Source organism: Gopherus flavomarginatus, chromosome 12, assembly GCF_025201925.1.
Source record: "Gopherus flavomarginatus isolate rGopFla2 chromosome 12, rGopFla2.mat.asm, whole genome shotgun sequence".
Classification (NCBI taxonomy): domain Eukaryota; kingdom Metazoa; phylum Chordata; order Testudines; family Testudinidae; genus Gopherus; species Gopherus flavomarginatus.
This window is the reverse complement of record NC_066628.1, coordinates 33,658,056-33,683,344: the sequence shown is the minus strand read 5'-3', so window position 1 is coordinate 33,683,344 and position 25,289 is coordinate 33,658,056. Positions and strand designations below refer to the sequence as shown.

Genomic DNA, 25,289 nt, shown 5'->3' with positions numbered 1-25,289 from the left:
AGTAACATAATAAATGCCATTCAACATGGTTTTATAGAAAATAGTATCAAGTTAGTTTGACAGGATCTATTTTTTTGTTTGAGACTACAAATTTGGTTGATAAATATTAGTGATGTTATTCAGACTTCTGAAAGATACCTGACTTGGAACAACATGACATTTTGATTAAAAAACAGAATGATATACAATTAACATGGCACACATTAAATGGCTTAAAAGATGACTAACTGATAAGTCTGAAAATGTAATTATAAACAAGGAATCACCATTTAATGGCTATGATTCTAGTGGGGTCCTGGCAGGGATCGGTTCTTGGCCCTACACTATTCAGTATATTTATCAAGGACCTGGAAGAAAACAAATTCATCACTGATAACAGTTGCAGATGACATAAAAATTGGGGGAGTGGTAAATACTGAAGAGGACAGGTCACTGATGCAGCGTAATCTAGGGCGCTTGGTAAAACAGGCGCAAGTAAACAATGTTTGTTTTAATATGGCTAAATATAAATGTACACGTCTAAGAACGAAGAATGTAGGACACACTTACTTGATGGAGGACTCTATCCTGGGAAGCAGTGACTGAAAAAGATTTGCAAGTCATGGTGGATAATCAGCTGAACACAAGTTACCAGTGTGATGCTGCAGCCAAGAGGGCTAACGTAATCCTAGGATTCATAAATCAGGAAATCTCGAATAGCAGTAGAGAGGTTATTTTACCTCTATATTTGACACTGGTGTAACAGTGCTGGAATAGTGTGTCCAGGTCTGGTGCCCACAATTCAAGAAGGATGTTAATAAATTGCAAAGGGTTCAGCAAAGAGCCATGAGAATGATTAAAGGATTAAAAAAGATGCCTTATAATGCTAGGCTCAAAGAGCTTGATCTATTTAAGCTTAAAGAGAAGTTTAAAGGATGACTTGAACGGTCTATATGTATGGGGAATAAAATATTTGATAATGGACTCTTCGGTCTAGCAGAGAAAGATATTACACTATCCAATGGCTGGGAGCTAAAGCTAGACAAAAATCAAACCAGAAATAAGATTTAAATTTTTAACAGTGAGGATAGTTAACCATTGGAACTTATCAAGGATCTTTGTGGATTCTCCATTGGCAATTTTAAAATCAAGATTTACATCTAAATCAGAATACATTTAGCTGAACCTGATTTAAAAACTGACTCAACTAATGTAATTTTCAGTGTAGGCAGGGGTCCAACTGGCAAGAGATAGATGACATTCTTCGAGGTGTACATTCTTAAATATTCTCACCATGGAATGCTGCCCTTCTCAAAGTGATACATAATGGTCTCTCTGCTACCTGTTTGACAGGACCTGTGACCACTCAAGTTGTTTGGATAGGTCACAGGCAACGATAGTTTTTCGGGGAGGGATAGCTCAGTGGTTTGGGCATTGGCCTGCTAAACCCAGGGTTGTGAGTTCAATCCTTGAGGGGACCATATAGGGAACTGGGGTAAAGATCTGTCTGAGGATTGGTCCTGCTTTGAGCAGGGAATTGAACTAGATGACCTCCTGAGGTCCCTTCCAACCCTAATATTCTATGATCATACCACTAGGTGATCTGTCCATACACAATGCAAACTCCATCTTTCCAGCAGGATGTGTTCTAGTGCTCTGATAGCCCTTCTTCATTAGGCAAGAATCCACATTTTTATCTTTACATGTTATTTGAAGGACAAAGATGCCATACATAGATGACCAAGCTATCTAGTGGCAGCACAGGATATGGATACACAAGACTGCTGACCAGTCTAAGCTAACAATGCAGCTGCAGGCTCACCTCCAGCCTCACGGCAAGGTTTTGAATCACTCACTCACCATTCCTCTGGGACCATGCTTGGCAAGGACATCGCTAGTAGCCACATGCAGCCTCTTAGCCAGAAAGCGTTGCTGCAACCACGAGTTTTTGAATGCTTGGGGTTGAAATACAGGAATCACAATGGATTCTGCTTCAGCCCCCACAAGGAGGAAATATCCCTCTTCCCCCATCCATCCATGTGTTTTCATCAGTCTCTTAAAGTGCATACATTATCAAGTTGTTAAAATGGACGTGGCATGGAGTGCGCAGACTCCAACCTTGTAGCCCCCATAAAAGCGTTTGGAGGACTAATGTAGACAAGTCATCCTACATCAAAAAAGTCAGCCAAGGAGAGCTCCTGCAATAAGCTTTATTCAAATTTCAGTGTACTACTCTTATTTAAGACCTCAACTTTTGTGCAACTATCTAAGGTACAGCCATAACTGTGGAGTTGCTACAGAAGCTCTGTAATGGTTGTAAGCATTTTTATAGACAAGACCAGAAAATTTTATAACCAGGAATGGCAGGACACATAGCTGAATGAGTAGGTTTAATTTAAAAAACTCCTTTGCTTCCCAACTTCAATTTACCTTAAGCATTCATCCAAAATATCAATTTTCCTCTTGCTTCCTGAAGCAGCATGGGCTTGCAGCAATGCAGGGGATCCAAAACGATCAGTCCTGCTAATGAAAAGGCAGTGGATGGGCTCCCAAAAAATGAAAGATATCCATAGCTGGGAAGATAATGGCTGCAATATGAAGCCTGGAAAGGCAGATGGAGGAGACTGAAAAGAAGCAGGGAAGGGAATGAATAGTCCTCAGCACTGCCTTAGAGAGGGAAAGGAGACTGAATGCCAGAGGTATATAAGGGCTCAATTATACATATACACAGAGCTTCTATTTGTTCAATTGCTGTCCTGAAAAGAAGCTGAATCACAGCTATTTTCGCATAAAGCCATCTGAGAACATTAGGCGCTTATTGGTCTTTCAGTACCATTTTCTACACTTGGGAAGTTAGCTTGGAGGAAGACTATGGCAACACTACACCCAAACAAATCTCAGTGCTCTGATCCAGATATGTCACACCTCACTTTAGCTCAACACACCAGCATGAAAGCCTTGATAAAGCTTGTACAGAGATGGCAGGACGATTGCTAACACTTTCCACCCACCTTTTAAGAGTGATTATAATAGAACAATTTCCCTTGTGACACTGCACAGAATTCCTGCTAGGAAGATTCTGGACTTCCCTTAAAAGAATGAAGCACAAATTTAGACATCGTCACATCCCCAAGTCTTGTTAGTGGTTTCTTTGTCTATCATCCTCATATTGGGGAGACAACACTGAACTGGGATTTGCAGGTGCTCAGCAACACTGATGACAAAAGAAGCTCACTGCTCGCTTTAAAGCGGTGACAAAAGGGACATCTGACCCTTGCTTTGAACACTGTCTGCTAAACAGATGTCAACAAATAAATATTTGCCCTCTGCCTCAGCAACTCAGTTTTCTCCCCACACACACAAACCTCCCCACCCCCTGCTTTGACAAACGGTTATTTAAAAGTGGTTATCTGAAGGGAAGCTGCATGGACACAAGCTGCTCAAGAGGAAAAATAAAACAAAACAGACTCCTGATTTTAGGGGGAGAGGTTGGTATTGCTCAGAACCTGTCTGATTTTCCGTATCTCTTCCACATCAACACTCTTATGCTTGTGTGTGAAAAGTAATGTCAGTTCTACAATCGCCAACTCTTTCTCAGCAGAACCAGACACTACCAGGCCGAACTGTATGTAGTTGTGCTCAGTTCTCAAAACAAATTCCACATTTCAACTTCCACCTCAATTTGAATCTTGAAAGAAGAGGTGCAAGAGATGAAGTGTTCATCCACTGTGCTGCCTAGGTCTTGTGCAGATTAGGTTCATCAGGTACAATACACATGAAGTCTAAATGTGGAAGTTCCCAGTCAGATTCCAGAGAACACAGGTTACCATAGTTAAATCAATATTTCACCATGGTATCGATGCACCTTTGCATCGGATACAGATTGAATGCTTCTTGCTGATTAGACAGAGTCAAATCTTCATGTTATGAAAACCTTGCTTTGTTCCTTTAATCCTGCTACAATTCTGCAAGCTTTATAAGATGACTCATACCCTAACTGCTATGGCTGAGCTTTAATTCCTGCCAAAGGAAAGAAATAAGGTTCAAACGGTTCTAACAGCACTTTGTTGTGCGAGACCTTTGGCCAGGGACGCAAGTAAGCAGAAAGGCCAAGATGGGTTGTGAAAGGTGTAGGCAGACAGGTATCAAGAAGAGTCAATTTTAACGCTGACTGAGAATTAAGGAAAAATGAGGAGTCCTTGTGGCATCTTAGAGACTAACCAATTTATTTGGGCATAAGCTTTTGTGGGCTAAAACCCACTTCATCAGATCCATTAAGTGAAAAGCATCTGATGAAGTGGGTTTTAGCCCACGAAAGCTTATGCCCGAATAAATCTGTTAATCTCTAAGGTGCCACAAGGACTCCCCGTTGTTTTTGCTGATACAGACTAGCACAGCTACCACTCTGAAATCTGTCACCATGCAAGGCAGAGAAATAAGAAGCACCTCACAGGTGATCAGTTCAGCTTTCAGAGCTAGAAAAAGGGCTGGTAGAATCTGCTTGAGCAGACAAGCCAGGGAAACAACAGTGAGCCAGCAGTGAAAGAATTCAATTCCCTCTAAATCGACAAGGGGAAGGAATACTCCAGGCAACAGCAGGAAATAGCTGGGCAGGACATCAAGCGAAGTGGAGGATGCACATTGCCGAAAGAGATATAGCAGCTACTTACAAAGGGGTAGTAAGATGCTTAATATACGGGAAGAACCAATTTGTGACCTGCAGGGACAAGAAATGGGAAAAAGAAGTGTTATAGGGTGCAGAGGACCTGCCTCATCCCTGGGAAATAAAGAGCTAACAGCAACTCAGGGGCTATACAGATATCCAGGGCCATGAACCAGGAACAGGATGGGAGATACTGCATGCGAGAAAGCTGTTATTCACCCAGGCAAGAAACCCTGAGCTGGGAAATGTGTGCACTTGTTATCTCTTTCTGTGACCAAGAGGTACAGTTTTCCCTGCAAAAAGGGGATCTGAACGGCTGACTCTGTGGGTTTTGTGCTAAACAAGGAGTAACAGAGAGGCGACTATGGGAGGAGGAAAAAAGAGACTGCTCTCTGGTGTCTCTACACAAATGCCAATAGCACCAGTAATCAACGGGATGAGTTCAATTTACATTGGAGAGAAGTCATGAGAACAGTAATTACTGAGCCATGAAGGAATGAATCACAACTGGAACATTTAACACAAGTAGGAACACAGTGTAAGGGAGGCATAGAAAAGCAAAGGTCACTGTCTTTGTAGAGAAGCAACTAAAAACTAAATGAAGGCAAGTGGCAATCATGCCAACGAGAATGACAATAAAATGAAACAATGATGAGTATAGCTATTTGAGAATCAGTCTGTAGAGAGATTAATCATGGTTCAGAAGCAGCACATAAGTGGGTGAGGTTCTCTGGTCTGTGTTGTGCAGGAGGTCAGGCAAAATGATCGTAATTGTTCCTGCCAGCCTTAAAATCTATGAATATTTATCCATGAATCATTACTGAGGGAAACAAGAGAAAAAGCTTAGCACCATAACTTGGTGACTTCAGCAATTCAGAAGTTTGCTGGGCATTTCCTAACATGTGAGGGTGGAAAAGTCAAGGAGAAAATAGTGTTTTACGCTTAAAATTCATCAACAGAGGGGAAAAATAATAACAGACATAAAGGGAGGAGAAACTAACAGGCCAGAGAACACCAATCTTTTGAGTTTAGTACATTTAGTCATGATATCATGTCCAGCCAAAAAAATACCCTGAACCTCAGTAACTCTTAAACTAAAAGGCATGGCAGGCAATATCCGGTTTGTCTAGCTGTGAAAAAACAATGAAAGGGTATAGAAAGTTAAGAGAGATGGAATAGAGTCTACATCTTAATATGAAGCAACTCAAATCAGGAGGCCAATTGCAAACTGTGGAGAGATCAGTTTGGCTAAAAAGAGGTCTAAAAAATTAAAAGGGAGGAAAAGGGTTTATATGAAAGATTTGAAAGATTTAAAAGTTAACAACTATCCAAAGAAAAATATGTGCAACTGGACAGAGAGTCATCCAACACACTTTATAAGCCCTAAGAAAATGTAAGAAGCAGACTAATTCAAATCCAGTCCAACATGCGTGCAGTTTTTTTGGTAGGCGGAAAGAACAGCTAGATGAAATAAAATGTAAAGCAGTCTGTAAACCATCAGGAAAAGAGGGGAGGATGAAAGGCTCTAATGAGATAAGACACTTTTGTCTGGATATCACCAACATCAGATACAACACATCATAACCTGGCCTAACAGCTGAGAGCTCTTTGACTAATGGTGTGGGAAATGCAAGCACAAGCATTATGTGAGATGGAGCAAAAAAAGACAGGGCAACAGTAGAGGAAAAAATACGTAAGAGAAAGTGAGAGTTAAAGAACTTGTGTCCAAAGGCCTCCCCTCTACTGACATGAAAGAGGATGGAGTAAAGCTTCAGCAAGCATCATGAAGGCAGATGACCCCAAAATCTCAGTCCACTGGGAAAAAAAATAAGTCTGTGGTGAAAATAAATAAGACTGCATTTCAGTGGAGCTCTCTGGGTTAAGGGACCAGCGTGAGGATCATATGTCCTAGGATCAGGCCTGCAGTCAGGAGACCAGAAAACCCAAACCCAAAGCCCAAAGGAAGATGAGGGCTGAGGACTCTGAGAACCCCAGAGGTTAGGAATAAAATCACTCTATGGCAGGACAATGAGGGCACCAACTTAATGCAATTTGTTTCAAACCATTCACTAAAGCTAGCAGCACTTGGATAAGGGACATTTACACTTGCTTTTTTCAAGTGAAGCAATCTGTTACCAATCTGCTGAAAAGCAAGAGCTGCCCCCAGCATTCAACGTCTGAAGCAGTCCACAGCCGAACAGTTTCTCTCATAGCTGCTAATCAAGATATGATTCCACATACTACAATTATCCTTTATGCTGAGAAGAGCCCCTTGTCCTCAGATAAATCAGTAATCCAATTAATGCTCCCTCGCCAATTCAAAGGGAATATATGTACCTAACGCTATTCAAAACTGTGCCCAATTCAACTGTTACATCAACACAAAACACAGATCCACAACACAATGATAGCGGATACAGTAATGAAAGAATGACTAGCTTTACACGAGCAGAGCTGGCATTCATTGATAATGAACTCAATGTTCTGTTCCCTGAAGAATCAATAATAAAATACTGCCTCAAAATGCAGTGCTGTGAGGATGATTGTACAGTGCTTTGAACATGTAACATGCTATATAAATGCTAAGTGTTGTTACTATAGCATAAGTGGGAATATTTATGTAAAATGCAAGAGGTTCAGTGGGATGCCCCATCATCTACTGTTCTGTGAATTATTTTCAAAGCCCTCAGAACCTTCCTTTCATCTAATTAATTTAACAAAAAGGGACAAAGTAGGAACTAGGAAATAATTCCAGGTGTGGGATCCTGGGCACAATATAAAACTAGATCTACAGTTGACATGAAGGCTGCCTTCTTCCGAAAGACAATCCAAATACCATTTCTATTTCTACCTAAACTTAGTACCAAGGAAAGCAATATATTTCGTGGGATGATGACAAAACAAAAGAGCTACTGACTCCACAATATATCTCAATCTGGTTCAAATATAATCTGGAAAAATTCAGGGTGATAGCTCATACCTACAAGGAGTCCCTGACTTCCTTGTTTTAGCATCTTTATTTAATGTTCAGACACATTCTATGAGAGATCAATGAGATACTGTAGGTGATGCCAGATACTTTTATATCCTCTGCCATAAACTTGTGTACGTACTGTATTTAAATACAGAACAAGGTTAGTGTATGTTCCAAGATGTGATGGAGAAGTTGGAATAGATTGGAACTGAGAAACCCCCCTGGACATTACATTCAATTCCACAGTTGCATTAATTTATTCTACTGCCACAAAACCCATCCTCCTTTCCATGCCCTCCACCCCCGAAACACCCAGCTATGGATCAAAGTTGAAAATACTCATTGGGAAATATTTGTTGATCATTATTTTCTATCTTGATTTGGACAATAGGTTTTTCATTATGCACTCCAACTGGCCCAGCTCCACTCCCCAGGCTTTGGCTCCCAGCACAGAACCTCTTCCCCTCCCAAGTGCATCATGGAATAAGGAAGTTTGTAGCCATCTTATTTCCCCAGGCCTCAGCTACTGCACTCTTTTCTAGGCTGCCTAGCTCATCAGCTCACATTTCTGTCTACCCCATTCCCTGGCAACAAGCTGGATTCCATCTCTCTCCCCCACCCCCAATACCTTGCTACCTGGCTTCACAAAACAGCATCAGAGACATGCACTGTAAATCCAATTAAAATCTGCAGAACAAGAGACAGTTCCCAGCAGGGCAGGGAGACAGCTATAACATGTTTTGGTTCATATTTGAGGTTCTTTCTGCAACCATAAGATCTAGAAATGATTTCATATTTTAATGAAAGCTGAGATTCTAGAGCACAAATCTGCAGCAATGGGGTGAATTCCACAACTGCTAAATTGTGGGATACACAGGACCCTGAATAAGATGTTTCTTATTCCTTGTTACATGCTTTGGTAAGCAGTGAAATAATTAAGAATGTTGCCTTTTAAATTAGCATTGCTGCTATCTGAGTTAGAAACCATTAAAATAGAGCAGTTCACACCTGAGAGGTTTTTTTTCCAGGGTCTCTGAAACGTTGGGAAGGCATCCCTGCATTGGTTATACTCAGCTTGTGTTTTCAAGGTTTTCTTCGCAACCATAAACTGGAGATTTATGGGGGAGGGTTAAAAATGAAAGTGGAGACTTTAGAGGACAAGTAAGAGGCCTGTTCACATTCCCTTGGACAGTTCTTTGCACTCCACCCACAGAGTTACACTGACACTTGGGGAAATTGGCTTTAAAGCAAGAACCTGGTCTCTCTGGACCAAATCATTCCATCTTTACTCAAGCAAAACTCCCAATAATTTCAATGGGAACTTTGCTAAAGTAAGGACTACTGGGTTTTTGCCATTAGAGAAAAATAAAATTTGTGTGGCAAAGGTTAGGTTCCAGATTAGTAGATTGGAACTGTATGACTGAATCATATTACATAGAAACAGACATCCAACGGCGCACCTACTCATAAAGCGGGTGGACAGAAATGGGATTCAGGAGGAAAACCAATATTACACCAAACTTTTTCTTGCTTTGACTAAAACAAGACAAAATGAAATCACTTATTCAGTAGTTAATCAAACTATTAATTTTGTAGGTGCAACTACATTTCTACGCTGCAATGGACAAAGACAAATCCATAGATTTGAGACCAACATGATGATCTGAGTGCGTATGTAACCCACTCACACACCTCCTTGGGTGTGGTGTTCTGCCCCATCTAGTGGCACTGAGATCACTTAGAGAGAGAGAGTTAAACAAGTCTGCTCTACAGCTTTAACTAAGAGTCAGTTAGTTTTTCACTCATGCGGTAGAGGCTCATGCACTAAACTCCAGAGGTCCCCAGTTCAATCCTCCCTGACGACAATCAGAGTCTGTCGGTGTTACACTTAAAGTCTGCCTGAAAATAAAGGAATATAACTATGGTAAACATGTCCTGCATTTCCACAGGTTTTATATGTCACTTCACCTGTGCAAGGACTGCAGCTGGAGAGTTGTGGCACTTGGTTAGTGAGAGAAAATAAAGGAAACGTAAACTGGGATTACAAAACAGCTGAAAAAAAGTCAGTAAAAATGAAGGCTACAACAGCAAAAAGTAGCATCAACTGCAGGAAAAAGCAAATGGTATTATTAGTCTGAGTAAATGAAGGCTTTATTTAAAATTTAACATTTAACTCCTTCCCCTCCTAACTTCTCTTCTACCCTTCCAATGTGTATTGCCAAAAAACACCAGCCTTCGTCCATTTCTGCAGAAGCAAGTCACAATCTAATTTCTCCAAACCTGGGGCACAGAGAACTCTTCCCAGATGAGCGGTAGTTCTCCATGGGGTTTTGGGGCAGTGCTCATTAAAGAGCTGCTATACTGAGGCCTCCTAGGAAGAGACTTGAACCCTTGATTTATAAACAATTTTTGTTTCTGTGTCTCATTTCCTTCATTCCTTACTGACAAGGATATCTGCATGAAAATGAGAAAAGAATTTCTCAAATTTCTATCAACTCCTTGTTCATTTTCTTTCTAGTCCTAATTCAGCAGAAGACTAAAGCAGGTGCTTAACTTTAAGCATGCAAGTAGTCATATCAGGATTTAACAATCACGTCATCTTCTACCACAAACTGGGATGTCACAGATTACCAATACAGGTGGGGAATAAGCAGCCAACTCTTCAGAACTAAAGATTCTATTCCTCACACAAATATGCTGAGGAATAAAGAGTGAGGGAAGAGAAATGAAAGGGAATGTACATCAAAGGAAGAGAATTGTTTTTAAACAGAATGTTTTTCAAAGGTCTTCTTGAGGCACCAAATATGTTTCATGTTACCCCAAAACTGATCTCTAAGGGGTTTCAACAGTTTATTTTAGAGGCACAGTTTTGAAGAACCAGGAGTCAGAGGTCAATGCACCAGCGCTGTAGTTAATAGCATCCATGTCCATAGCACAATATCATGCACCAGACTGCAGAGTACAGCATGGGCGTTATATTTACAAACTGAGCAACAGGGAATGAGTAAGTTATAATGCAAATGCCATGATCTCTGCTACTGAGGAAGATCAACATCTCCATAAGGAGATCTTGCCAAACCAGGGTGGCCAGAGAAATTATCTATCCTACTTCCTCCCTTACCCCCTCCCAAAAATGCATTTAAAACCTGAAAATCTTGCCTTGACAACAGAATAATGTAAAAGGTAACAGGACGCTGCTCACCCCTCCATCAGATCCTCCCAAGGACAGTCCCCTCTCCGCTATTCTGCAGGTGAAATAACAGTCTCAAATCAGAACTACAGCCATACCTCTTTGTCCTTAACAATACAATTTACAATGTACAGCTATCGGGTAAATATTAGCAAACACAACACACGTAATATGCATTGGTGAAGAGAGTTGTCATTGGCTTGAAATCCTTATGATCTTGCCGTTACAAGTCACAAGCAGACAAATAAACCCATGATACCAAGAAGGATAGAGCATTTGCTTGCAAGAAGGTGGCTGCAATGTGGGACACCCTCAGTCCTCTTGCGGGAATCCCAAAGATGCTTTAAAAAATAAAAATCCCTGGCTTCCAAAGATGTCCTGCCAAACAGGACTAATGTGAAGAGGCCTACATTTCAATTCTAAGGGCAATAATAGAAAATCTCTACATTATACTGGAGTATGAAAAAAAAAGAGACCAGAATTTGAAAGGGATGGACTCTTGGGTTAGCTGGTGAACAAGCCATTACAATATGTGAGGACTGGGATCTATACCAATCGTGCATCAGCAGGGGGCTAGGAGACTTAAGGCTATGTCTACAGTACAGACCTTACAGTGGTACAGCTGTACTGCCACAGCTGTGCTGCTGTAAAGTCTCTCACGTAGCCGCTCTATGCTTGTGAGAGAGAGATCTCTTTGCCAGTATTGTTAAACCACCCCCAACGAGCAGCAACAGCTATGTCAGCAGGACAGCGTCTCCCGCCGATATAGCACTGTCCACACCAGCACTTCTGTCGGTAAAACTTACATCAGATGCGGGGGTGTTTTTTTCACACCTCAGAGCAACAAAAGTTTTACTGACAAAAGTGCTAGTGTAGACATAGCCTTAGAAACAGTGTTCTCAGTCAACCCACAGTTTACAATACAGACCACATCACTCAGGCAGCACCTAGTGTTTGGTTACTGAAAACAACTGGTATTCAATTAGGCTGTTCACCTGCCCAGCTGTGTTAAGTTCAAGCATCTCTTAGCACTTGAGCACCGCACCACACATTGGAGTCACAGAGGAAGCCATCTGCCTTACTGCGTTTTGTTAGCTCTAGCTCACAGCAGCTCATAGCTATTGCTGTACTATGCACAGAAAGGAGATAGGGTTACAAAAAACGGGGGAAGTTCTGACTGGGAACAATGGAGTAAATGAAAATCCCTAATTCAATCCAGGACAATACTATATTTCCTTCCACTGGGACATAAGTCTTCCTCCCCAGCCTCCAGTGAATAAGACAGTGTCCCAGATGACTAGAGCAGCTAGTTGCAAAACAGAAAAAGACTTTGGAAAAGATTTTAACACCCTGAACTGTTAGCCTTAGTCCTCAGCTAATGACCTTTGCACCAATGACATGGTGTAAACACTTTAAATGTAATCCTACTTGCCTCTAGTCCAGTGCTACTAAGGTGATTTTTTTTAAGGCTAAAAGAAAAATTACCTACGGATTCTTTCAGCTTCCTCCCTGGTGATTACTGCGTCTGTTATGCCTCTTCCGCACTTTCTAGGAGTGCATCCTGGAGATGGACGATAAAAAGCAAAGACTACATTACGAAGAACCACACACTGAACCTCAATATCCCACCTCCCAGTTTCCCAAATTTTGTTCTCCTTGAAAGGAAAATTGACAGGTTAAAAAATGATATTTTGAAAACTGATTTCTTGACCTGATTACTACCACCTGCCTTAGATCGTTAAAACTAAAACCAATCCAAATTTACATTTCGAGTCCCAGTTCACATACATGAGCAAGATGTTTGGGTTAAACACAATGCAAAGGAATGCTATGCCCTTAAAAATAAACTATTACAATTAACATGAAAACAATTCCTGGAAACATTTATTTTGCTCCTAGGTTTCTGTAAAAATAAGCTTGTTAAAAAAAAAAAAAAAAAAAAAAAAAAAGGCTTACACATTAACCTATGTCCCTTTGATAATCTATCAAAATAAACAGACTCAGTGCATCCTGAGATTAAGATTTAGTGCCAGAGAAGTTAGCCTTTGTTTAGAATGGTATCATGTGTCAGGTATGACTATATCAGAAACACCGTACTTCATTCCTGTACGTATGAAATAGGAAGTGGGAAACATAATGACCTCTCACTTCTTCCCAAGGGCAGAATTAAAGAAGGCAAAAATTCCTGCTTGCATAACGGTCCTTGGAATGCAGAAAGATATTGGCTGGCCTGGCCCCACATGCAGCATTTCAGCCCACGGGCAAGCAGGGGCAAAGAATACGAGATGGTTCAAGGTCTGGCAATTCTACACAAAAGCTTTTCAGCTCATGTCAACATTTCAAATCCAGCCTTGGTCTGAAACGATTTACTATCCAATGACCTATGTGTGATGGGTTTGTCATTTCTGTGCATTTTCTAGTGGATGACCATCCCAAATCACTACAAACACCTCTACCTCAATATAACGCTGCCCTCGGGAGCCAAAAAAATCTTAACGCGTTATAGGTGAAAACATGTTATATCGAACTTGATTTGATCTGCCGGAGCGCACAGCCCCACCCCTCCGGAGCACTGCTTTACTGCGTTATATCCAAATTAGTGTTATATCAGGTGGCATTATAATGAGGTAGAGGTGTACCACCACAATTAGCGCCCTAGAAATTATTATTTGTATTATCCTACGCTTATGAGGATGGTCCAGGACTCCACTGTACAAACACAAAACAAAAAGATGGTCCCTGCCCCAAGAAGCTTACAATCTAAGTAGTTTGCAGTCTCAGCAGAAAGGCCAGGGATTGGATTGCCATGGGGAGCAAACGAGCTCCGTGCAAGTAAAGGGAAGGCCCACCAGTCCACCTCTACTGGAAGAATGAGGACTGCTGCACAGGGCTGTGGAAGTGAAATATATGAGGAGCACAGGAGTGCAGATCAGCTGAATCTTGCAACACCATTTAAGAGATCCAGCTTCGGGACAGACCTTAAGCATCTCTGCAATCAGCCCCATGCTAAGATCTTGGTGGTAAAGAGTTCTAAATACTCTCATGAGCTGGCTTCTCAGGCCACAGAAAATGATGACCTGAGATGATAGTAATCATCCCTTCCCTCTCAACTGCATGGAAGTGTGCCATGACATCAGCAGGCAAGCAATGAAGGGTAGGGAGAGAAAGACAGACTCAAGAATATAACCATGGAGAAGAGGCAGGACCCATAATTCCCAGGCCTGAGGTGACCTGATTACATTTATAAGAGTAACTGTCCAAAAGGGCATCTCTGTTGCCAGACAAAGCACCAGAAAGGGTATAACTGGGACATTGAAGACTGTCACATCCATCAGCTCTGCAATTTTGTAGTGTGTGTGTGTAAACCAATTATTCAAGTAATTTCCCTTTGCTGCTATGTGAGAGCAAATAGCTACAAGGTGAGACAGAGAAGAGAGGAGACCATGGGGATACAGCTTCAAATTACATGGCAACTAACCTTTAAAATCCACTTCTGCAGAACACAGCAATAATATAAAAAGAGAAGCCAGCACTACAAATCTCGTACACTCTTTATCTAGTAGTCCTTGAGGAATCACAGATGTCCAATCCAGAGAAGCTTCAGGGCAGGAATAACAACTAACATGTACTGTAAACCACAGAGTTCTTGAGACTTGGCATTTTATAGATTTTTTATTTTTATTTTTTGCAGAGGAAGAGGGGGTAATTATAAAGCAGTAGAAAAGCCTAGATCCACATATTTGCTGACATCTGCCAATACGCTTACTGCTTGTGAACTGAGTTTTCTCAGACAAAAAGGTGCCGGGGGGGAAGGAAAGCACTTCTAAAAAAATCAGTGAACGTATCTACGCAATCCAACATCATCAGGCAAACTGTGAACAAGAGTAAGAACAGGGCAATGGGAAGGAGAAGCAATTGGCATGGGCGAAAGGCATTACAAAACTCCTCTCCCCACCTTGGTGAGAAATAGCTACATCTGTCAGCCTTCTGGGCCTGTTCCAAAGTCCAGCCATTTCTCCAAGGCATAGGGGAGGGAAAGAAGCAAGGAGGAATGCAATTGGTGGGTAGGGTGGGCTACTCTTTTCCTTCAATTGTTAATTTTTTAATCACTATTTTCTTGTTTGGGTAGAAGAGGAAGCTGATAGTTTTATGATTTGTTTCAAATATCTGTCAGAGGCACTTAGAGCCCTGAATAGTAGATTGCATGTACACACACAGTTTCTTCCCCCTCTCTCTCTCTCACACACACACACTTCGTCTGCTCTCTCCAATTATCAATCACAGATCTGTTTTTCCCAAACAAACATGATCCTCATGGCTCAGTACTTCCTGCTTATCCCTGTCAATCATCTCTCTCTGCATTGTCCAAAAAAAGATTTTTTTCCTCTAAATCAAAAAGGGTAAAAATTAAGTAGATAGGGCCAGTAACAAATCCCTGGGAAAGACCATCTAACCGGATTAGAGACCAGAATGATTAATGGTGTGCTCCATGAGTATTCAACAATAAATCACCAAAGTGTGCTGAAAGATTCATACTCCAAGAAGCAAATAACAATCAATTATTTGGGAAGCATCAGGGGAATTAGACGATATAATGCAATGCCAGCGAAGAACCTTGCACTGCAGCAGGAACGTAGCAAAGACTGTGCTTAGCTACTACACCAAAGGAACTGTCTGCATCAGTTTTCCCCCATTGCCCCCCTCCAGGTTAATAGGGAGAAAAACAGGATCCAGGACCATCACTAAGCGGAAATTACAGTGTTTTGCATCAGAAGAGAAAGTTCAATATGAACTACTAGGATCAAGCAGGCCATAGAGAGCACTCAGTAGTAATGCCAATCACAAGTATTTAAAAATCATAACTCAGGCCCCAAATAATCACAAGGTTTTGTGTCTGTTTTTTAAAAGAAATACATTGAGGCAAGTTTTTAAGATTTTCCCTGCAATCAGGAAGGCTACGAACTCACCTTTTTTCTTAAATGAATGCTGAAATTTTCACACAATCACTTGACTCCAGGAGCTGAGGACTGTCAGAACACCAAATATTGTGAGACTTGTTGAATTTCCAACTCTCATGTTTTTATCATACCAGGTCTGAGTGGATGCCCCGCAGCCTCAATTTGTAACAAACCTGTAAACCAAAACCCTTTTGACAAGATTTTTGCCTGCCCAGCACCAAAAGACACAAGAATTCCATGTTGCTGTGTTTTTAAGAGGCAGCTAAAGAGGGACTGAATTTTGGTTGATGTAAACTACCAGGCACTTTATTTTTAACAGCCTGAACCACACCCTCCACTGAATCTTTTTGCAACAATTACCACCAATAATACCTTGTATAATATATTCTCCTAGTGGTATCTGTAACTCCAATACACCAGTGGCGAAGAAAATAGAAGCCACAGGAAGAATGACTGAGCATTAAGCCTGAAAATTCAGGGAGTAGAACTTGATTGTCTCACTAGAGAACAGGATTGAAAGCCACAGGCCAAAAGGAAAAGATGGATCTTGAGATGAGATTTTAAAGAGAGCCTGGAGGACAACTGAGCACAGAAAAGCTGGGATGCTTTTCCAGATGGCAAAGACAGCCTGAGGGCAGGGAGAGGCGGGGAGACCTTCGACCTATCATGGAGAGAATTAGTCTCCTACTGGAGGACCAATGAAAACAATCTGTAGGTAAGAGGAGCTGAGATTCAAGAAACAAAAGGACTGAAGCTGGTGAATCAGGATTAAGCAAAAGCACAGAATAGGAGATGACGACATGAATAAGAGCTTTGACAAAGGCATTCTGAAGGTAACAAAGATTTACAAGCCTAGATATAAGCAATATAAAGATATTTCAGGAGTTAGGCCCTGACAGTAAGAGGCCCTAAATCAGCTAGGCCCTGACAGTAAGAGATGAACACAAGATGCGAGTCTAGGCAGAAGCAGAAGGTGGATCTGGTTTGTTTGAAGATTATTTCATCAATTATCAATTTATCAATTAGAAAGGTCCCACTTTCAGATAAAGATGCATTTTAAATGGTAACACTTAAAGACAGATTTAAAAATATACTGACATTTTTAGCTTCTACCTCACCCTCCCCAACTCCAGACTCTGTTCTTTATTCTAACCAAATTCCTTTACTTCTGTTAGTTTTCCTGAAGAAAATTTTCATAGAAACCTAGGCTGGTTTCACCTTCACAATGAAATTAGAAATGGGGGGGGTAGTTTCACAGGGTTTCAAGTGTCAGTAGGGATACTGCGTCCAGTTGATACAAAGACACTCAGTGATATACTATCAGCATCACAGCTTTAAAACAGCAAGCTGCATGTCTTCTCTGACAAGGATCAAGAAGAATGTGTCAAGATACTCAACAAGTCAGAGACACACGGCAATCACACAACCTATTCGGTATGTTGGAGGAAGAAAGAATGTACCCAACACCATACAGCTGGCCAGATCTCCTACACCTTATTTTTCATCTGAAAAGCTACATGCCTAGGCACCATACAATGAAGAGGCTGTGGTAACTGGGGAATGCTCCCAGGAGCAAGAAGTTTGTTAGTCACAAAGTTCAACTGATGCAACCCATCTCAAAGCAACATAGCAAGAGGGAAAGATGGCTAGGACGACATTCTTGTAACAATACTTGCAGCCTAGTTGCTGGATCTTCTGATCCTACTTGTCACACACTTCCCATCTGCCTTTCTGTATCCACTCCTCTAACCTCTGGATGATGTCACATTGATGTTACCACCTGGATCTGCTTCATCACTGACAGGGAGAAGTACCATTACAGCACAGAAAGCAATCCACAAAGAAGGTTTATCAGTAGAACCATGACCACCACCATAACTTTAGAGTGAAAAGTACACTTTGAGGAGACAGCATAAGAGAGGTTTGCACACATGATTTAGAATGCAGACCACAATTCTGATGATCATGACGCACCACATCTTATTCCCTAAATACAGAAAGCCAGGAGCTCAGCCTCTGACAAACAATGCTCTGAATTTCCATATGAGGGATGTTCACTACCATGCAATGGTCAGGAATAAACTTTCAGCTGTGTGACACCAATTACAATATCAATTGAAGCAGGCTGGAAGCACAGTGCTTTAAAACCAATTATAATGGCTCAAAATCCAGTCCCGGAGGCCTTCTTTAAGTCTCTTATTGATGTCACATTGGATGCAGGAATTACCACTTCAAGTGCTGAAATCTCCAGGCTATGGTTTACTAGTCTGGATGCAGAAACCACATTAACAGAAACCTAGGCCAGCATCTGAATGTTCAACTGTATTTGAATCTTTACATGGATTTTAGGTGAACTTTGGAAAGTCGGCCTAAAACATTTAAAGGCAGGGATATTCAGCACGTTTGTAGCTACTGATGACAGTAGATGATAGACCATTACAATATTTGTATATACTTCATGAAATACAGCCTCAAATATTTAATAGCAACAGTTTCTTAAGCTTCGGCCCCAATAATAAAACAAAACATAATTTAAAGCAAAAGCTAAAGAGTGAACTTATAGCCACCACTCTGCTTTTGCATTTTAAGACAGAGTGAAAAAACATAGTAGCCTCATTTTTCAAAACCAGCACTTCTGATTTATGGACAGCAACTCCAGACTCTCCATGTTTACTTCCAAATACCTCCAGCTTTCCCTGTGCCATTTCTCCAAAATCCCATCAAGACCAGCACTTACTTTACTGTCTCTCTTTCAAATAGCCAAGGAGCAATGCAGAGGCACTGTATATAGCCCACAGGGAAAATATACACTCTTCTGGACTATGCTTCAAGCAACCCTTGTGGACAGTGGAGTTCAAAACCAGACAGGATGTAGTTACCTATATAGGTTACTCTCTCAAATATAGCTGATAATATCTTTCTGTTCTCCACTCATTATGGCCAGAAAGAGGAAGTGCTGTCCCTATCTGTAACTAACTGATTTGAAACAATTTGGGAGATTACAACTCTGGAAAAGTTAACTCATGTCAAAGACAAATTCACTATTATGCATTTTGAGCCACTACTTTTGGATCTGATGCAAAGGAACTCCTAACTGGCTAAGTCCATAAGAAACGCTAGCTCTAAATAGATCTAAGAAAACATTTAGTGGCTTGCTGGTCGCTATCCATATACTTCTAATGGTCATTGGATGTTTGTCTGAGCGCTTTGAATAAGCAATGGCAAATAAGTGAATGCCTGATACAAGTAATGAACAACAGAACCTGTCAGATTTTGTTCCACAATGAAACAAAACAAGGGTGGAAAAGGCTAGTTTTAATGTAAATAAAGAGCCAGCAATAGTGGTTTTCTCCATGTCCGGGCTTCTGGGTGGAGGCTGAGTGTTTGCAATTGCTGCTAGGCTATGATCAGAGTTCAGACTGTATCAAAAATGATCACTTTAACAAATGAGGAATTTTATTGATGGTTCTTCTGCTACATCACAACATTGGATTAAAAGAACCTTCGGGTTCTTCTCCAAGAAACTATGCCAAGGCTCCACAGGATGCTGCCAGGCTGAGAATCCCAAGAGGGCTGCAACTGGACTCAACACCAGAGGGCAATAATCTTCATCTTCTTAACTCTTCCCTGAATCCGCACTTCAAAAACAATGACAATTCACAGCTCTGTGCTCAGCTGCATAAAGGGAACAGATTTTGCATGCTGCTACTGCTGGCTCTGGACGTACTTGTAGTTCTATTCTGCAACCTAATTACCCTCTTAAAAATAATAAATTATTTTAAAAGCTCAGGACCCAGAAGATAGCCCTGATCAAGTCTGTGTCCTTTTTAACAGCAAGGGCTTGGTGCATCTTGGAAACAAGAATCTCAACCTATAGAAGACGGGGAGGGACATGGATGGAAATCCCTTGCATCACTTAAACTCTTAAGACAAATGATGCTGATGAGCTGCAAGAGGGAACTCATCCAGTTTTCCTGAGCTGGAAGGAGGGTGACTGCTGAGACTGGGGGACAGGAGCGTAAAGATAAAGGCTACTGGAACATTGTAAACACTTCTGTTTAGTGACGCAGGGAGGAGCTAACGTCTGGCAAATGGCCAAAAGGAGCAGATGTTAGGCTGAAGGAGAATAAAACAGTTAAGGTATAAAGTACAGTTTCCAGCAGATTACTCAAAGCTCTGGAGCTGAATCCAATTTGGCAGCACACCAAGCTAAATGTCTGAATCACTAAGCCACCTGCAAATTACCTTTGGAGCGACAACAGCTTTCTGGCCTTGTCACCCTATAGCATGGAATATATTTCTTTAACCATCTCAACATCACCCCCTTGTGGAGACCAAGCGAAAGACAAGAGCTGACCAACCACAAAATTCAATACACATGACAACGTAAACTGAATTATCTTGTTAATAAAGCAGGTTTGGAAAAGCATCAAATACCTCAGGTGAATTCTTGAAAACACAGCGTACAAAGCCAGGTTTTTAAAAAGTAACCACTTATGGGTAAAAAAAATAAAGTAGCATAAGTGAAGAAAGATATAGCATCTAATAGCTCAGAAACAAAGTGAAAGGTTTCCTCTACCCAGTTTTAGAATGGTTCTAATGTAGCTCCAAAGCTACTCTTCCTTTATGTGATTGGCTCTGCACCTATAAAGACATCATCTGAGCTAAATAATTCAATCATAATACAAAGCTAAAGGTGTACAGAACTAGTCCATAGTGCAGGAGTATCTAGGGAGTGGCCTGGTCAGTGCTGTGAGGGGAAGCAGAACTCTGGCAATTTTTCTTTCCTCATGCTCTGCAGGGTTCTACCCCACGGTTAAATGTAATAGCCGACTAGATGAAATTCTCTACTCTGTATTATGCAAGAGGCCAGACTAAATGATCACAGTGGTCCCTTTTGGTGATGAGATCTATGAATTAGGCAAGTATTTTCACATATCGAGACCCAAGAAGTTTCTCAACCCAGCAAGCTCTCCAGCGGGGATCTACAATATAGTGTTTTCTTTGAGCCCAGGGAGATGGAATAAATCCCAAAAGAGCAGCACCTGCAGGTGTCACAGAACACACCAACTATGCCCAAATTCCACTGCAACAGATGTGGGAACTACATGGCCCCTGAGTGTGTGTCATGTTTAGTCTGAGAGTCACAGGAATCATATAACCACAGTGGTTACGTTTCAGACCAACAGTGCCCAGGTTGGCACCTAGGTATTTAACACCAAGGGGAGATAAAAAGCTTATTCACACAGCCCTAGGAGTGCCACTCAGAACCTGAGCAGAAGATAGCCCACCCTCTGGGAGATTCCAGCATGAACTTTCCCCATTTCCCAAGGAATCCCAGAACTCATAAATTACTGTGCTATACCACATACCCCAGAGGAGAGGGAAATCTCACTATCTCTAGATGCTCTATCACCAGGAACCCAAAGTAATCATAAGTGGATGGGAAGATAGGTAGCTAGTTGAGAGAAAGCAGTCTCCGGAGCTGGACCTATTACTTGGAAGGGGATGTGTAACCAGAGACAGAACCCACATGCCTACTGCATTTAGGAGTGATAATAGCAAAGCTATGTTTTAATTTTCAGTCACAATCTTGCCGGGGAAACTGGCTCTTAACTACGGTACTTAAACACATGATTCTGGAAACAACCTGTATCAGAAGCTAGCGCCTATGTGATTACTGTGTGCTCACAGTGCAGATGGTACCCAGAATTAGTTCCACCATACATCCTGAACTGTATTTACAAACTCCCACTAGAGGAGTCAGCATAGCATGAAAAGGAATGAGATTGATTTAGCAGGGAGTTTAATTTCACACTGTCCTAATGAAGCAGTTTGAGGTGGGGAAGATACATGGAAAGACAGCAAAGAGCTTTTGGAACCAGCAGATCCTGGAGTGATATAAGAGACCTGAGCATTTTGGAAGTCAAGGAATGTGTGAGTTATGATGAGGTACATGCTATAGAAAGAAGAGGTGAGTATTAGGGACTCCAGTGGAAATGAGACAAGCCTGCTGTAGCACGAGAGGGCTGCCCTAACCCATGACACTTGTGTACAAATACCTTCAAATCTTTTATGGCTGTCATAGTCCTCGGAGCAGGGCACCTCAATGAATCTGTCCTGCAGACTTTCGCTGTAATGAGCCAGAACCTCGGCGACTCCATCTTCGCTGACCAAGTAGCTCCAGTTCAAGAGGCTAACGAGGACAGCAGAGGAGACTAGGAATGCGACTTTCAGCCACTTCCTCCGTGATTCTTGGTAGGCTCTGCTTTTCCTCACACTAAGAACAGAACACAGATAAATCACTGTGTAAACAAGTAACAATCTTATTTACTGTTCTGCATTGCAGTGATTAGGAATCACCTTGGGAGCTAGCTCATCAGCTGGATGAACATTCTCAGCCCTGTATCAACAAGCTGTGATAAGTAGGGCCCTACCAAATTCACACCAACGGAAACACAACATGGACCGTGAAATCTGGTCGTTTGTGTGCTTTTACTCTATACTATACAGATTTCACAGTGTTTCTCAAATTGAGGGTCTTGACCCAAAAGGGAGTTGCAGAGTGTTCACAGTATTGCCACTCTCACTTCTGTGCTGCCTTCAGAGCTAGGCAGCCAGAGAGCAGCAGCTGATGGCCAGGCACCCAGCTCTGAAGGCAGTGCCTCCCACAGCAGCAGCAGCGCAGACGTAAGGGTGGCAATATCATACCATGCCATCCTTACTTCTGTGCTCCCAGCCAACAGCTGCCGCTCTCCAGCTGCCCAGCTCTGAAGGCAGCACTGCCACCGCCTGCAGCAGCACACAAGTATGGGTAGCAGTACCGCAACCCCCCCACACACACACACAGAGCAACCCTGTGACACACACCCCCCACGACTCCTTTTTGGGTCAGGACCCCTACAATTGCAACTCTGTGACATTTCAGATTTAAATAGCTGAAATTATGAAATTTATGATTTTTCAAAGCCTATGACTGTTAAATTGACCAAAATGAACTGTGAATTTGGTAGGGCCGTAGTGATAAGGCTGCAGATGCTTAACAGAAGTGCATGTGAGTATCTAGGCTCATGCCAGATTTGGAAGGATTATTAATTTTTCCTATTTGTTTTAAATCAATCCTGATTTTTTAAAATTATCAGTTTAAAGCTGCCCCCTGCCCCATTTCCATCAATCAGGGTCTGTTTCCAGAGGAACCAGTAGGAGTTAGCAGAACTCTTGTAAATTGTAGATGCTCAGAGCTGCACATGGAGCGTTGCCATCCCTGATCCTTAAGACTTTAGGATCTAACACTCCCCTGAAGTCTGTTCTATGTTAGCTTTAGAGATGGGAAGGACTTAAAAGTGGCCTGCAAATATAATATAATTGTCATTTATTCCAGCAGCAGTGTTGCATGCCCCCACTAGCCAGGTTTAGGGCCCAATTCTGCAGTCCTCACAGAGGCAAAATTCCCATTTGCTTTGACAGGAGTTACTCACACCTAAGGGCTGCATGATTCAGCCCTGCTAAAGGAGGAAACTCAGCACAATCAGATAAAAGTCTCCTTCTTATTCCTTTTTCTGGCTTCCAAAGAACAGGTGCATTACTTGTTCTCTTTCCCCTGCCAAACTGCCCAAGCATGCCCCAGGCTTTGCCATCAAGGGCACCAGGCAGCCCTGCTGAAATGCAGAGCCAGAATAATGGGCTCAGCTGTAAGACCCTGTACCGTTCTGATTGTTTTTTAATCCTCTCTGCATTCCAGTGGTTTAGAATTCCAAACCATTCTACAGTGCGTTTTCAGAAACATTTGGCTCCACTCTAAATCACAACGAAGTTCTAAAAATGGCAATTAATTTACCTTACTCTTAACAGGCAGAACTTGGCTTTCCAACAGGGAAAGGAAGACAAAAAGCCCAGAAGAACATAAGTCTGTTTAATGTATTTTTCCCCATACATACATATTTAAGATGGAGGGGGAAAAAAAATGGAGCAGCTCCCTTCCTTCGCATCTGCCCCACCCCCATTTTACCTAGAAACTGAGTTTTTATTACTAACCAAGGAGGAACTTCAGAGTACCATTTAAAGTAGGGGGCACTGATATCCCCACACATTTGAACCTTCTCTTCCCCTCTCAGGCATCCCCCCTTCACCACCAGCAGCCTGACCCTCCTGGCCCATGAAGCCCTATACTCACCCCCTATAAATGTGAGTGAGTGGCACTGCAAGACCTGTACTTGAACAGGGTCACAGCACCACTCAGGTCTGGCCCAAAGCCTCTATCATGACATAAGTCTTTGCAGGATTGGGGCCTTTCTTTGCATTTGCTGATTTGCACTTTTAACTATGCAACAGTGTGAATGGAATGGCATGTGCCTAACATCATTGTCTATACATAACACTGAAAGCCAACCCTAATAAAAACAGGTACCGCTAACCAATGGATGGGGTGCAGCTCCTTCCTGACCTGTTATTTGGGGAACAGTGCTTCCCTTGCTAAACTTACTACAGGTAACAAACATTAGGTAAAGTATCAAGGAACCACTCAAACCCTTCACAAAGGTAAAGTTTCATACAATCAAATTTTGGTTTTGCTAAGAATTTTGGATACAGGAATAAACTTCAGCTATCACGAAGACTTGGGGGTAGTATTATCGCTATTATGAAACCTGTACAGCCTTTATGTACACAGCAGGGCTTAGATCTGAGCTGCTCAATCTTTCCCCAGATGAGGCTCTTAAAAGAAAATCTGCCTCGTGGACTTTCACCCATGAGGTAGAGTGATCAGGTCTGCAGGATGCAAGCCTGAGACGCAGCTTCAAATCCCCGCTCTACCTGTGTAATCGTGGAAAGTCACTTGGTCTCTGTGTGTCAGATCCCCATCCCTACAATGGGGACAGCAGCCCCCCCACCCCCAACTCCCCGGGGTTGTGCTGAGGAGCAAGGCACTGGCAGTCTGCGTGCCGCTCGGGCACTCTGCTCATGGGAGCCCCAACGACCCAGGATGGGCAGCTCCCTTCGCAATGGCACCAGCCCCCTGCGGGGCCCACGGGGACAAGCGGCTGTTCTAATGCCACATCTCTGCCGCCGGGGCCGCGCGCCCTGCAGTAGCCGGCCACGCACAGCAGCCCCCTGCAGAGCCGCCGGGCAGCGCGGGGCCTGGGCCCTGCTCGCGGCACAGCCAGGCGGCGAGTCCCAGAAACCTTCGTCCCTCGCGGCTCCCTCCTGCCCGGGCCCTTCCCATGATCGGGCTCCCGCACCCCGCCCGAGGCAGGTGGGGGCAGGGCGCGGAGCCCCAGCCACACAGCGAGCGGCGCTAACGGGCACCAGGGGCGCACCCCGGGCTGAGGGGACGGGACCGGGACCCGGACCCGGCCCGGCCCACCCCCTCTGCCGGGACCCCTCGCCCCCTCGCCGGCAGGTACCTGCTGAGGCGCCTCCGCTCCCCTCTGTCCGCCCAGCTCCCCGCGCTGCCCCCGCCGCTCTCGGCAGCCTTGGACCCCGCCCGCCTCTGCGGAGCCATCGCGCTGCGGACGCTGCAGCTACCCG

At 42.7% G+C, this 25,289-nt stretch overlaps 1 protein-coding gene across 5 annotated transcripts in view; it reads right to left on the bottom strand.

The window, feature by feature from the left end:
- OGFOD3 (2-oxoglutarate and iron dependent oxygenase domain containing 3) overlaps positions 1-25,278 on the bottom strand; it is a 90,710-nt gene extending 65,432 nt beyond the window's left edge. For 2 of the 5 annotated variants that reach the window (XR_007768729.1, XM_050919395.1), the window contains exons 1-4: positions 25,166-25,278; positions 21,827-22,044; positions 12,292-12,367; positions 10,819-10,861 (exon numbers count right to left, since the gene is read on the bottom strand). Coding sequence is in view for 4 of the 5 variants with exons in the window: in XM_050919395.1 (XP_050775352.1) it covers positions 10,819-10,861; positions 12,292-12,367; positions 21,827-22,044; positions 25,166-25,263 (435 nt within the window). In the remaining variant the exon portion in view is untranslated. Of the gene's footprint in view, positions 1-549; positions 582-10,818; positions 10,862-12,291; positions 12,368-21,826; positions 22,045-25,165 lie in introns of all 5 variants that reach the window. The other 3 variants (XM_050919397.1, XM_050919398.1, XM_050919396.1) reach the window with 3 other exon arrangements.
- Positions 25,279-25,289: the final 11 nt, after the last annotated feature.